The sequence below is a fragment of the Microcebus murinus genome, chromosome 2, assembly GCF_040939455.1.
Source record: "Microcebus murinus isolate Inina chromosome 2, M.murinus_Inina_mat1.0, whole genome shotgun sequence".
Taxonomy (NCBI): Eukaryota; Metazoa; Chordata; class Mammalia; order Primates; family Cheirogaleidae; genus Microcebus; species Microcebus murinus.
This window is the reverse complement of record NC_134105.1, coordinates 36740359-36755408: the sequence shown is the minus strand read 5'-3', so window position 1 is coordinate 36755408 and position 15050 is coordinate 36740359. Positions and strand designations below refer to the sequence as shown.

General features: G+C 44.1%; 2 protein-coding genes and 1 long non-coding RNA gene across 9 annotated transcripts in view; 2 read left to right on the top strand and 1 right to left on the bottom strand.

Annotated features, from left to right (window-relative positions):
• Positions 1-6467, bottom strand: part of LOC142864844 (uncharacterized) — a 118237-nt gene extending 111770 nt beyond the window's left edge. For both annotated transcript variants that reach the window (XR_012915148.1, XR_012915147.1), the window contains exon 1: positions 6389-6467. This is a non-coding gene — a long non-coding RNA (uncharacterized LOC142864844). The remainder of the gene's footprint in view (positions 1-6388) is intronic.
• Positions 1-15050, top strand: part of AGBL4 (AGBL carboxypeptidase 4) — a 1333072-nt gene that overhangs the window by 1059452 nt on the left and 258570 nt on the right. The gene's annotated exons all lie outside the window — the stretch shown is intronic.
• The window catches only part of BEND5 (BEN domain containing 5), a 49017-nt gene continuing 40295 nt past the window's right edge, over positions 6329-15050 (top strand). The window contains exon 1 of one of the 2 annotated variants that reach the window (XM_012776137.3): positions 6329-6615. In XM_012776137.3, coding sequence (XP_012631591.1) covers positions 6390-6615 — 226 coding nt within the window. In that variant the 5' untranslated portion in view covers positions 6329-6389. Of the gene's footprint in view, positions 6616-12035; positions 12180-15050 lie in introns of those variants that run through there. The other variant, XM_012776143.2, reaches the window with a different exon arrangement.

Below are 15050 nucleotides of genomic sequence, written 5' to 3'. Positions count from 1 at the left end.
GAAGTTTTTATTTCTTCTGTAAGAAAATACTTGACAAAGTCAGTTTGAAAGAAGGAAAGAATGAAAGAATGAAGAGTTCCAAATACAATATTTCAGAAGTATTTGCAGATTTTGTCGAAACCTCAGAGGCTCTTAAACATTTGACACTGGAGAGCTTCTTTGGTGACTGTGACCTGTGATCACAGGCTCTTCATTAAGGGGGATGGCATTTAGATGGAAGCATTCTGGGGTACTTGTTGGATCATCATTGTTCAAGTTATTGTATTTAATTTGATTAAAAACTTTAATAAAAATTTATTGGGCACCTTACTCTGTCGGCATGGCAATAAGGGCTCTCATAACAAAAACTATAGTAATAATTTTGATAGTAACAATAATAGCAACTATCATTTATTGAGGACTCACCATGTGTCAGGTATTCTGCCAAGCACTTTACATGGATTTTCTCATGTAAGCCTCATATCTACTTTATGAAGTGGTAGTAATATTATCATGAAGAAAGTGAAGCTTGGAGAGACATAGAAACTTACTTAAGGCCGCACACTTAGTAAAGATAGGCCTTCCTTATTAGGCCAGGATTTAGATCCAGGGGCTAGGACCATAATATACTATTTTCTTTTTATATTAGCATGTCCTTTTGCAGATGAAGAAATTGTAACTCAGAGAGGTTAAGTAACTTGCCCAAGATTATACAGACATTTTGGAGCTCTGTATATTTTTCCTGAAAACAATACTATCTACAACGTGTTCAGAATTTTCCATGTGCCTGGCATGTTACCTTAAAATCTTCTAACTCAGAGGTGCTCAACTTTGTCAGATGTTAGAATAATCTGGGAATTTTAAAAAAAAAAAAATTCATGCTCAGGCCCCATCCCAGACCAATTGAATCAGGATCTCAGGGGATAGCACCTGGGAGTGAGATATTTTTTAAGTTCCCCGGGTGATCCTGATACACAGAGAGAGTGGAAAACATCTGCCTTGATGCTTGTAACACTCTCACAGGTGAGAAAACTGTGGCTCAGGGAAGTAAACTGTTTGCCCAAAGTCACAGCAAAGGTGTGATAAAGTTAGGATTTAATCTCTGGTCTGATTCCAATCCCACATTCCTTTGGTCCCTCCAAGCTGTAACTTACATGACAAGTTTGTATTCCCTCTAAGTCTTACCTGGATAAGTTATCCAGGTGATGTTCATTGGCCTTTGAGCCTGTGCTTGACATGCAACTCCTTCCTTTCCTCTCTCCACTGCTGTTCTCTTTCCATGCCCCAAACCCCACAGGTGGACTCAACCAGACTTTATGATCAGAAGTGTATATGGATGCCCCTGCTTTGGGGTGACAATATCCACCTCAGGGTAATGCCCACCATAGCCTTCCAGCACTCTACATCCTCCTGGCCACGTATCAACATTCTTTCCTTGAATTAACCTGAGAAGACAATGGCCCTGAGTTCACAGCACAGCAAGTTACTTTTCTGGGCAAAATATAAAAATAAAAAAGTTTAAAAAAAACATGAAATGACATGGAGGAACCTTAAAAGGCTACATAACATATGTTTCCAACTATACGGCATTCTGGAAAAGGCAAAACTATGGAGACAGTAAAAAGATCAGTGGTTGAGGGGGTTAGGGCTGGTGGAGAGGTTGAATAGGCAGATCACAGAGGATTTTTAGGATTTGAAAATATCTGTACGATACTATAATGGTGGATACATATCATTATACATTTGTTCAAACTGATAGAATGTACAACATCAGGAGTGAATTCAAATGTAAACTGTGGACTTTGGATGATTATGATATGTCAATGTAGACTCATCAGTTGTAACAAATGTACCATTCTAATAGGGGATGTTGGTAATAATGAGGCTATATATGTGTGGGGAGGTAGGAGGTATACAGGAAATCTCTGTACCTTCCACTTAATTTTGCTATGAGCCTAAAACTACTCTTAAAAAAATCTTTAAAAAAATTTAAAAAGCAGAGACTTGAAAAGTCAAATCAAACATCACAGTAAAAAAAAAAAAAAAATCATGAAAAAATGTGGTCAATCATTAGCAGAGAGGTTGAAAAGACACGCTCCAATTGCTTTAAAAATTCACAGAACCTAGGTCTCCCTAAAATAGTTTTGCAAAGCACATTGAGAATTCCATGCAGTAATATAAAACATAAGTCCCACTGCTGCCACTGAACATGCTTCGGCTGGCTAAACTGAAGGAGCTTGACATTAACCCAAGCCTGTGCAAAACTCAACAGGAGAGTGCAGTGGAGACACAGTTGCAAAGCTGTCCCAGATGTGTACATTTTCTGCTCCATTAAAATGACTTGGATGAGAGGGAGTACATTTGGCCCACAGAAAAAGAGAGTCAGGGGAGGGGTGAGACAAGACAGTCAGCCTCATCACAGGCCTCCTTCTCCAAGATTTGTGTCCCCTCCTGTCCTTCCCCACACTGCTTCTAGAGCAAACTGCCTAAAATGCAAATATGACCACAAGCCTTGCAGGGTTCCCCAGAGCCAAACTGCTTTGCCATAAGTCTCAATTTTCTCAGCTCTATCATGGTGTTAATAATACCCACTTTCATGGTGTTAATAATACCCACTTCAAAGATTCAGTGTGAAATTGATTGAGATCACATATACACACAGTGCCTGGCAAGCACGATTTATAGTAAGCTTTGGAGGAAAAGTAGATAACACAATTACCATCCCTGAAACCAGGTTTTATGAGGAGAGATAAAGTGAAGGAAGTGAAGATGTCTAGGCAGAAAACAAACAAGATCTTGGGGAGACAAGATCCCCAGCTTTTCCATATCTAAAGGAAGGTATGAGAGACTTAGTGAATCTAGTAAGGCAGCTCCAAGGTGAAAGATTCTACCTCAGCAAAAATAAGAAAGACCTTTCTAATAGTAGTATCTAAAAGTTAAGGGGTGGCAGTAAACTTCCTGACATTAGAACTGTATAAAAAGTGTTTAGATAACCATTTGACAGGAATATTGAAGAGGGGATTCAATAATGATTTGGTGGAATTTGGCATTTTAAATTGCCTGTTTAAGTCTGAAATCTGTATTTTTGAACTATCTTCCCTTGCCAATCAATGAATCATCAACATCTTGAGTTTCTGGTATGTGTAAAGCCCTGGGCTATGGCTTCCAGGTCTAGGATGAGATACTCCAACTCAGTTTTTACCTGGGTGGAGGAGGCATAGTACAGCACACAGTATGTTCTCCATGAAGCTGTGTCAGTAGACTGAATGTGTGAATCACACAGGAAGCAGAAACTGATAGCTTTTTATTGCTGTCCAGAAGTATCTATTTGAGAATCGTGTGCCTGTCATTTCTACTCCAGAATCCATTCTGTGGACCTAAAGTGCAAAATGCATTTGAGTCTATGTTTACTCTGTCATCATCCATGTCTATTGCCTGTTCTTTTCTTCTTTTTGGGTTCTTGGGAAATGGAACTTCTCCCTTATGAGAATGATTTACACTGACTTGGGTAGGGAATTTGTTTGAACCTGAGGGTACAGTGATATTTAATATGTCCATGAATGTGTCTGTTTTACAAGGAGTAGAATCAGTGTTCTGCCCTTTGGTCACTAGGAATGGGAAAGACAGAGTTGGGATTCAGCTCCAATTCTGAAAATGAGTGACTAGCTTTCAAAAAAGTTTGAGGTTTGTTATTCATACTCTCTGTGTGTCCTTCTTTAATACATTTGTCCTATAAACATTTACTTTCCAGCCCTATGTGCTAGATACCTGGGATGCTGAAGTTACTCAGCTTTTGTTTCCCCTCAAAGAGCTCTTATTCTAGCGAGGGGAAATAAGAAGGGCTGGGATAAAATACTGCAGTAGAGATGGCCTGTGTGAGTGAGGAGTGAGTTTGGGGAAGGCTTCACAAAGGAGATGACATGTGAGCTGATTTTTAGTAAAAATTGAGGTTACCATGCACTCAGGTAGGAAGAACTTCCCAGGAGGAGGGCAGAGCATTCACAAAGGCTTGGGACCTGCTAAAATGTGCTGTCTTGGGAAATGCCAAATAGTTTACATATCTGGCATGCACTGCGTTGAGGAAGGTGGTAAGAAATTAGATTGGTAATATATTTTTGGGTCACCACCCCTTTAGATGCAGAGAGGAGGCTGGCCATGGTGCCACTTAAAATTGTTTTGCAAATGTAACCTGGAGCTTCATGGACTTCCATTAGATATGGCCAACTCTGCATGATGCATCTTGTGAATTATCAAAAGTCTTGATACACATTACTTCCCCTTGACCACCATAGGAATGTATTCTTAAAATAAAAACATAAGATTAGTCCAAAGAAATTATAATCATGAAGGTAAATCTGCTGGAACAACTCAGTGGCTTCTCTTTTTTCTACAAGCATGTGGGGCAAGAAAGGACCAACACCTGCATCAGGACAACTCACAGTCATTTGTGGCTGACACCACACATATACTGGTGGGTTGGTTTAAGGAACTTGATCTGATATGGACATTTGGATCTGAGAGCTATGTGTTGATGGGGTTTACCTGCATAATATACTCCCTAGATCAGTGAAATAATTTGGGGGTTTGGGCTTATCTGCTTCAGCATTGGTGCACCTGATATGAAATGCTAGCAGAGTGCTTTGATTTTATGTTTAATGTTTTCTCATTATAAATTAATACTTCATTGTGGAAAATATGAATGAATACAAGGAAAAACAAAATCACCTCTACTACTAAGATAGTAAGGGAATCACTATTAACACTTTGATGCACTTATTTTGTTTTTTCTTATGGGTAGAGTTCATTAAAATGAATTTTAAAAAATAACATTTAATTGAGTCCGCCACCTCCATTAAGCATTTCTCTACTAGAACACTTTCTTATTGTAATGTCATTACTTGCTTGTACTTTTTTAATACTCCCAGATGAGACTGTAAACGTTGGGAGGAAGGGGAAGACATGTTATTGACACAGTAACCTAATCTTGGCACTGGAATCCAAAACTGAGACTCAGGTTCTGACGCACTAACACTGCAAGGCCCAGGAAGCCAGGTGTTTGTCTTTTCATCTCTCTACCACCAGTGCCTAGCCCAGAATCTGGCATGTAGTATGTATCCAATGGATGGATATTGGTTGCTTGAATAAAAGAATGAATGACTGGATGGGTGGGTGAATGTGGATTTTTATTTATTATCATTATTCACTCAAAATTCATAGAGCCTCTGCCAAGTGCCAGGTCTGGGCTAGTCAAAGGGGATATAAGTAGCTGTATTTGATACAAAGTCCACCCTCTTAAAGGCATCTTGTGAGGGTGCTGACACCCTCTGCTGTGGGATAGGGTTCCTATGAGTGCAGAGCTCAGTCAGCGCTCTTTAGCTGGTGCTCATAGCTCCTCTGGGGGGACCCAAACCCCTGCAGGCTTTCTTCCACCTACAGACAGAGCAAAGACTGCTATTCCTGAACTACTCAAAGTGCTCCCGAAATGCCTGGTTCTGGACCTGCCTTCCCCAGGAGGTCCCTTCACTCCCTGCTTCATGCCAACTTGTCCCAGTTCAGTGGCCGGCATGCTGTGGAGAGGGCACCTCAATGAAGAAAGACTATAGGGAAGAAGGAGCCAACTGCTCCCTCAGATGGGAGCAGCCTTTGACAACCCCTCCAGCTGGCCCAACTGGAAATCCCAGATAAGCCCCAGTTCTGGTCAAAACTGGTTTGGCAGCTCTGGGAGAAAGTTTCTGGCTGACTGACCCTCCCCACAGCAGGAGCAGGCAGTTTTCAGAAAGAAAAAAAAAAAAAGCGGGGGTGGGGTGGAGTGGGGGGCGGCTAAATTTAAAACACTCCAAACTTCAGTTCACTTGCAAGTGCAAGTTTATACTTTGGTATTCAAACAAGACTGTCCCCACCCCCATCCTCACCCGGCATTCACTGTCTCACTCACTCTCCTCTCCTTTGCAATGCAGTTTTGTTGCAATGCAATTTGTTTAGCTGCGTGATTGTCGAAACAAAATAATCCCGCCCGCAGCAGCGCGACTTTTAGTGCGTGCATTTGTTCTGCAATGCTATTGTTGTTATTATTGCAATTGAATCTCTCAGTTCTTTCTCCTCCCAACTCGAATCGCGCTCCGGCTGTGATTGCTCGGGTCTGACTTTGCAAGTGGCGGTGCGCTTCCAAACCCCCTCATCCACCCCTTGTCCCCCTTTCCCCCTCCCTCCCTATTCCGCGCCCAGGCGAGAGCAGCCGATTGGCAGAGCGGTGCTTTCAGGAACAATAACAGTGGGGGGAGCCAGGGTCCCGGGGAGCCGCCCCCGCCCCCCAGCTCCGCTGCTCCTCTCGCGCCCCCCGCCGGCTCCCCACCTCCGCGCCCGCCCCGCGAGCTGACCGGCCCGGCCGGGGCCCGCCCCCGGCGCCCACCATGTACGCCTTTGTGCGGTTCCTGGAGGACAACGTCTGCTACGCGCTGCCGGTGTCGTGCGTGCGCGACTTCAGCCCCCGCTCGCGGCTGGATTTTGACAACCAGAAGGTGTACGCCGTGTACCGGGGCCCGGAGGAGCTGGGCGCCGGGCCGGAGAGCCCCCCGCGCGCCCCTCGCGACTGGGGCGCGCTGTTGCTCCACAAGGCCCAGATCCTGGCGCTGGCAGGTGAGCTAGCGGGCGGGGAGGGACCGTGGGACCCGGGCGGCGGGGGCCGGGACTCGGGAGGGGCCGGGCGCGGGGCGGAGGGGGCCAGGGGTGGCGGGAAGCCACTGCTTGCTCCTGCCTCCTCCTCCCGTTCCCCGGGCTTTTCATTTGGGGAAGGGGTGTCTCTGAGAGACCAGACCAGTTAAAAAGACCAGATGGTCTCCTTTGTCTTCCCCGCTTCCCCAACACTCGCGCGCTGTCAGTCTGTCTTCATCTCTTCAGTGTCTGTCCTCTTTCTGATTCTTTGTGTTCTCCCACCACCTTCACTTTCCCTTTCTCTCCCCGCCTGTTTGTACTGTCATTTCTCTATCTCTCACCTTCTTATCTCTCTTCCCGTTCCTTCCCTCTCTGCCCCTTTCTGTCTCCTTAAGTTTCTCAAGCTGTCTTCCTTTAAGGCGGTTGGCACCTCCTTGGAGTGAGAACCAAGGCGGATATTGTCAGATCTTCTAGGTGGGAGTCCCTCCTCACGGAGGGAAACTATGACACTCTTGTCCCATCTGGACCATCATTGGACAGCATGAGGAGGCCTTGAACCTCAGTGTACTGGGCACCACTCTCTCCTGCCCCTCCTGGCCAGGTTGCAGGGGTAAGGAGGTAGAGGCCCTAAGGCATCTCTCAGCCTCCACACCCCTTTCTGAATCTCCCAGAAGGCTCCCTGAGTGAGAGCTGCAGCCAAGAAAGGGTTTCTAGGTCAGGGTAGGATGGGACCTCCCATCCCTCCTCTCCATTTGACAGTTGAGGTTAGTAAGGTTATTTGGTTGGTGATAGGACAAGAAACCAGCCTTTCATCCTCCTGTACTTTCTTCCATGCTGAAGCACCTTTTCTTTTGTAAAGAGAAGACAGCTCTCTTTCCCTGCTAGTTTTGGGAGGCTTGGGTTCAGACATGCAGGGAAGAGGAAGGTATCACTTCTGTTTGGGGGAGCAGCCTTTACCTGCTACTGGTAAGGAGAATGTGCCTTAGAGTGGGCAGAGACAGTAGCTCACCCTGCCCTGCACCTGGAAGAGAACACCAAGGGTTAGGATCTGAACGAAGACACTGTTAGTATTTTGTAGCTTGGGGACCTTTCCTATTTTTTTCAAGTTCTTTTGCTTCCTCACATTGAGCTGAAAAGATGAACCGAACATTCTTTCAACCCACAGCGACTTGTCCAGGGTCCCATGGCAAGTTAGCAGTAGATGAGACCTCAGCCTCATGACTCTGCTTCCTTTCAACCACCTCATGTTGCCTCTGGAAAGTAAGTTTGCAGGAGCTGGGGGTGAAGGAACTGGAAACTGACCAGCAGCACTAGGGCTATTTTTGAGGGCTGTGTCTTTACCACCTCCCTGGTAAGCCCTGGGCGCAGGGGTGTAGGCCCACCCACCACCAGACACCTGGGACCAGAAAAACTGAGTGAGGAGAAGTTTTATAAAAGGGAACCCTTTGTAGCTGATTAGGTTTTATTTTGTTTGCTTGCTTTTAATTACCTGGGGGGAAGGGATTAGGAATTTATTCCCCAAGAGGATTGGATGTTATGACTAGGTTGTAACCTTAGCTTCCCTTTTGCTAGAAGAAAGCATGCTTCCTGATGATGTATCATACTCCTAGATCTGGAAGGATCCTAAGATAGTGGAGGAGATGTACATCAGAGAGAGTCAGTGGTATGTATCTCAGTGTGTAATGGCTGTTTTCCTCACTTAGAGATTGTTCATTCATACATTCATCCATTCAGCAAACAAACACACTGAGCTTGACTCTTCAGGCACTGCAGAGAGGCCACTTAGGCTTATGGCAGCTCCCACCAACTCTGATTTTAAAATCTACACAAGTTGCCATGTGTAAGACTTATGTAGCTACTGGTCTGAGAACCGTGAATTTTGAACCTGTACAGTATCCATCCTCTAAGTTAAAATGTTGATAAATCTCTGGGGTTATTAAAAAAATAAATAATAAATTAAAAACCTAGGCAACATCTGGAAATTGGCAGAGTCAATTTAGAGAAGTGTCAGTTTGAATGAGTTGAAAAGGACTTCCCTTCACCTCTCTTCAATTTTTTTCTTGGGAGGAAAAAGGAAAAGAAGAACAACTTGAGGTTGGCTAGGCTACATTTTTAATTTCAATTATCTGGTTAATTTTTAAGTTGGAGCAGCTGCCCTGGCTGCAGACCTGATTGGAAGGACCAGGGTGAGTGTGGGAATTCGTTTATCCTGGAAGAACTCTCCTGTGTGTCTGGAAACCCCATCTTGACTTAAACTTGGTGTCTCTGAGAGTTGCTTATAGTGACTTTATCTTAAAGAACTCATCTGGCATCTCCTGTATATAAATACCACTGTGCTGTGGCATCAAGTGTGAGGCGATGACTCCTCAAGAGGGAGGCAGAGGTGGCTTCATGTTTGTGGATTAGCCATTGATTGATTAATCCCTCTCTGGCACCAATAGCATTTCAGGGTTAGTTTCAGCACCACTTCATGGCGTTTGGTGAGAAATGTGTTACTTTACTGAGTATTTGCCTAGGCCAACCCAGAGCTGTCTTGAAGTGTATCCGTTTTTATATCCAAGAAATGTCAAAGCCAGCTGCTGTGGGACTTTCCATTTTACTGCCCACGGTGGCTTACACCATGGTTTCAGTATGTCAGACCCCAGCACATAGTCCCCTTCTTACCAAATTACAATTCCAGTGCAAGGAAGAATAAAACCCCACCTTTACTAGCAGTCTTGCTACGTGCCTGTATATTATCTCTGTTAGTCCTCTCATTGACCCTTTGGTAAATATTGCTATGGTTAGTATTTTATAGATGAGGGCACTGAGGCTCAGAGACTTGCCTGCAGCTACACGGCTAATAAATGGCAAAGCCAGAATTGGAACACAGGTCTTCCAGTGCCAGGACCCCACTTGGCAATCTCCTTTGTAAAGTAGCTGGTGTTCCCATCAGCCACACAGCAAGGCTTGGAAGGAGTGAAATGAAATGGAAAAACTGTCCATGAAGCTTACAACTCAAGGAAAGTTTTCAAGCCAGAGGACAATTTTAGTTTCTGAGTTTTCAAGCCTGTTTTGCTCTTCCTCTTCCTCCATTACCAGGCTCCCTCCTACAGAGCACACACACCTGTCCCCCTCCCTGCCCTGCCCTTCAGTTGTCATTTTCTTGAGGAAATCTTCCCAAAGGAGCACCTGTCTCTCATAGAGGGTCCTCATAACTCAAGGCTTGATTCACCTTTGAACTGTGGTCTCTCCCTACTCTCATTTATTGGCCAAGCAGGTTGTGAAAGTGAGAACTACTCATTTGGAGAGCTCACCATTATCTAACTGCAATCCAGCCTGCTGCTGGGTCTCCTATATTGAATTTTCTGTTCTTTAGGGGGACCAAACTGGTTTCTAGGCTCATAGTCATAAAATTCTGTTGTTCTATCCAGGCACCTGTGCTTCATTGCTGTTCTTTGGGTTTGATAAATTCCTATGTTTGCAGGTGTCCCCTTACTGCTTCCTTATGCCAGGCCCAGTGCTGTGCTAAGCAAAGACACCAGTGCACCAACACATCTCAGGTACTGTGACTGAGATGACAGCATGACCCAGAGGAGGCAGGATTTAACTTTTCTGGCCCTGCTAACTAGGGTTTCTGTAGGAGGCAGAGTGGTGAAGAAGTAAGTACCCTCCTCAGGGAGTATGGAGTTTGGGGGCCTCAATGTAAGTGCTAACTAAATAGAGGAAGAAGCCAGGCACTGGGGGAGCACAGAGAAAGGACCAATTCTAGGAGGGCTTTGAAGTTTATCTTTTTAAGTTTCTCCTTTCCAGCTCTACTACCACTGCCTGCATTCAGGCCTCCATCAGTTCTTACTCATCTAAAGCAGTTCAGCAGCCTTCTAATTGACCACCCTGTCTCTGATGTATTTTCTAAACTGCTTGCAGAATAATCTTCTAAAACGCAGTCTTAGGCCGGGCGCGGTGGCTCACGCCTGTAATCCTAGCACTTTGGGAGGCGAGGCGGGCGGATCGCTCAAGGTCAGGAGTTCGAAACCAGCCTGAGCGAGACCCCGTCTCTACCAAAAATAGAAAGAAATTAATTGACCAACTAAAAATATATATACAAAAAATTAGCCGGGCATGGTGGCGCATGCCTGTAGTCCCAGCTACTTGGGAGGCTGAGGCAGTAGGATCGCTGAGCCCAGGAGATTGAGGTTGCTGTGAGCTAGGCTGACGCCACAGCACTCACTCTAGCCTGGGCAACAAAGTGAGACTCTGTCTCAAAAAAAATAAAATAAAATAAAATAAAACGCAGTCTTAGTCAGTCGACTGCTTTCCTTAGAACCCTCTGTAAACTCCCCATTGCCTACTGAATAAAGCTTCAGTTTCTTCGCCTGGCATTCATAGCCCTCCTCAGATTGGCCCCAGCTGGGCCCACCTTACTTCTCCAGCCTCATAGCCTCTTCCCCCTTCCCTGAGACCTGGGGGATTTCTTGATATTCTGTGAACACACCCTCTTGCGCTCCTTTGAGTTAGCCAGGGTGGATTAATCCTTGTCTGGTGTGGGGCCTCTGCCCACAAGAAGCTCACCTTCTGGTGGGGAAGGCAAACGGATGACTGATGCTTGCAGTCTAGCCCATTGAGGGCTGTGGTGGAGGAGTAGACAAAGTACTTTGGGAGCACCCTGCCTCAGGGGCATTCCCTATTCCTCCCTATGACCCCAAGTGAGACTCTCCTGCCTCAGAACTCTCTTTTCACTTTGCTTATTCCTTGCTTATGGATCTTAGTCTTTTATATCTTGTTTTGGTTAGTTGTGAATGGGCCTCTTTTCCTGCCAGATAGCGAACTCCTCCGTGACAGGGGCCTGCCTTCCTTGTCTCTGTATCCATAGTGCCCAGCACATGGTTCACGCAGGTCAGCCCATGTTGAAGTCATGAACTTTGGAAAGACAGGTACATTTTGTATGCTTGGAGAGACATACATAGGTGGGATAGGAACATCTATTGCAACAACTTGTTTTTCAAAACAGAAATCTACAGTGGGATTTTAAGGTTTCATTCAGTTTTGTTCATTTGGAAAAACTCAACATTCTTTATCACTTCCTTGACTAGAAGAAACCCCACAGTTGGGGAAATAGCTTCCAAAGCCATGTTCTTCTTGCTTTGGTAATTTTAGCTCATTCAGGGCTCAGGTCCCAGCTTGGCATTGTCAGTCCAAATAGATCACTTGCTCCAGAAATGCTTTGGAATTTCTACAAAGTTAGCAGTGAAGCAGGGGACTAGTCAGTTTCATATGCAAAGATTGTTACATGTCATCAGTGGGAAACTGCCAACAAAAGGATTTTTTTTTAAGTGAGTGAAAACTTTTAATTTAGGTTTTGACATGTTTTGCTGATATACATTGGAGCAAAGATTGGAACTTGCCTGCTATCATCTGTTGCAGATTCTACTGGAATGTTAACCATTGAAGGTTCAGTCTGATGTGACTTCTCAGTATTCAAGAATCACATATTTGTTACAACTAAATAGTATGTGCTACCGAGTGCTTCAGAGTTCTGGTTCACAAGCTGAAAGAAAACATTGTCCCAGGCAAGTTGCTTTTTTGTGTGGTGTTTGGTTATTCAAAAGCACACTAGTTTTTATTTTTAAAAATATACCAGAAAAGTGAAATTCAATTGAGGTCTTTTGACTCCAAGACCAACTCTCCTTTTAGTATGCCTACTACCTGCTTTGTCTGATAAGCTCCTTAGAGACAGACGATATGTGTACTCTTCTTACCAGAAAAACACGCATAACTCAAAGAGGATTTCTTTAGTTGATTTAAGCTCTGCAAATATTGAATTATACTAGGTGGTCAGCCTTATATACTAGGTGGTCAGCCTTATACTAGTGGGAAATGTAGGAGAAGGAATAGGTATCACTTTTGCCTACCAAATATTTATTATCTACCAGATTCCAGGTTCAGTGCACATATTCTACATCCTTGTGAGATGAAGCTTTTTATTTTACCCAGGAGAATAGAGGTGTTTAAGCAATTATATAATGAGTGCCGTAGGCTCCCAGCAGTGGGCTAAGTCTTCCTACATAGACTGGGCTTGTGGAGAAGTGTGAGTCCAAAATTCTGAGACCTAAACTAAGGCTGTGATGTCATGATAGATCTGAGATGTATTAAGGAAGGAGAATCCATGGGACTTGGTAACTGACTGGTTGCCTCCCTCTATTGAGGAGGACACTAGAAGAGAGCTTTTTGGAAGGGAAAATGATGAGTTTAGTTTGAGACCTGTTCAATCTTAGGGGCCCATGGAACCTCTGGGTAAATATGCCAGAAGAGCAAGTAGGCATGTGGTCTGAGGTTCAGCAGAGCACTCCAGGATGAAGATCCCAATTTGGAAGTCATGAGCTATGGGATGGTTGATGCCACAGTGGGGAAGGGTGCAGAGTGAGAGAAGCATGCAAGGGCAGAACTCTTCAGAACATCAGCTTCTAAGGGCAGAGTTGAATGAGAAGAACCCAAAAATGGTGATTGGGAAGGAGCAGCCAGAGATGGACCAAGACTCAAGGGATAACCAGAAGAGATGGGTGTCCTGGAAACCAAATGAGGGGAGAGGTCTTTGGATCCAAGATCTAGGCTTATTTCTGTTTCTTTTAACTACACAGCAACTATGTTTTCCTCTGTGCTCACTGGTAAGACATAAGATAGGATAGCTAAATATATAAGCAGGAAAAAATATTTGCATGGGATGATATTTGGGTAGTTTTCATTTTCTGAGTTTTGCACCATGGAGCAAGGATCAGACTTGTTTTGGGGGACCCCGAAAGCAGAGTTAGAACCAGAGAGTGGAATTCATAGAGATTGGCGAGAGCAATGTAATAATAGCAAAGAGAACAGACAAATTATGGAAAGGGGTTCCAGTATGGTGCTGAGCTAGCTCCCTGTCACCAGAGGTGGAGAGCAGGTCAGGGATATTTTAGAATGGAATCTTGCACTACAGAAGCATTTGGTTGGATGACTTTTAGGTCACTTTCTTAAGCACTGAGGAGGAAATGTTGGAGAGCTGAAAGAGGATAAGCTTTGAAGTTGGATAGTCTACATTCAAACTGTAGCTCTGCGACTTAGAAGCTATGTGACCCAGGGGAGTTACTTTACTTCTCTAAATTCCAGGTGCTCGACTGTAACATAGAGATAGTAATCACCCACTCGTCCATTGTATTATTTAGCAAGGTAATATGGAAAAGTGTCTGGCATATAGTAGGTTCTCATTAAATATAGACAGCTGTTAGGAACTGTAGTGGGCTAATAATTGTCAGTGAGAGAAGAATAGCTTGCTTAGTTGTGGGTATAGCCCTTCATGGAAAGGAGTAATTTAGAGGAACAAACACACATAAGGGGCATACACGTTTAAATTTTAACTGCGTGTTTTAACTCCTCCTGGAACTTGACCTAAGCATGAAAGGCTTACCATTTTCCCCTATGTTTTGCCCCTCTGTGACCCTATGCTGGGGCCATTTATCACTATGGCAACATTCCTGGTGAAACACGTGAAGGCAGCTGGGCAAATGATCCAACAGAATGAGGTTCTTAGTCTTGTCTGTGCCCTAGCCCTGTGCCAGGGCCAGTGTGTTGGTGGAAGTGAGAGCAAGGACACCTATGAAACCTGGCTAGCAATTCCCTCTCTCCCATTTTGTATGTCCTCAGTAGGGTATTTCTTCAAACATGCCCAGCTGGAGGAATCTTATTGTTCATCTACTCTTACTCTGGACTGCACAGATAAGAGAGAGACCTAGAAGTCCCTGTGGCTGGCAAGCAGTCACACAGCCAGAAGGACCTGTTGAGGTTTTCTAGTCTAGTCCCTATGTTTTACAGAAAAGAAAAGCAAGAGAGAGGACTAGTCACCCAGCAAGTTAGTGAGAGAGCGAGGCCTCAATTGAGTATCTCCTGATTTCTTTCTGCTACACCACAGCAGGGCACTCTTATTTTTTGTTGTCTTGGCTAGGTATAATCCTTGAAACTTGAGAATTTTGTCTGCCTTTGATTTTGAACAAACAAACACCATAGGCTAGAGAATACAATGTGCTTGTCTTTTCTGTGGCATATCTGTTTTTAATGCAAACATAAACTTTATAGGATTTTTGTGTAGGTGAAAAACTTTAAACTTGCATATAGATATTTATATGACAAAACCTCTGTGAAACATTTTCTGTTTAGCCTTTCAGAATTTCATCCTAAGTAAGAAAGCCACACCAAATTAAGCTCTCTGACATTGCATTATTTTTATTATCTAGCTTGATTATATATAAAATGTTAGGTAAGACAGTGTTTCTTTCATTTTAACTATACTATAAATTTTTTAGGGGTATCACTTCTGAAGAGAGACTTGCCTTGAGTTTCCTGTCTACGTCCCTGTTTTTTCTAAAACACCATTTGCTTATTACCATGCTTCCATTTTCTTTCCTAGTGGT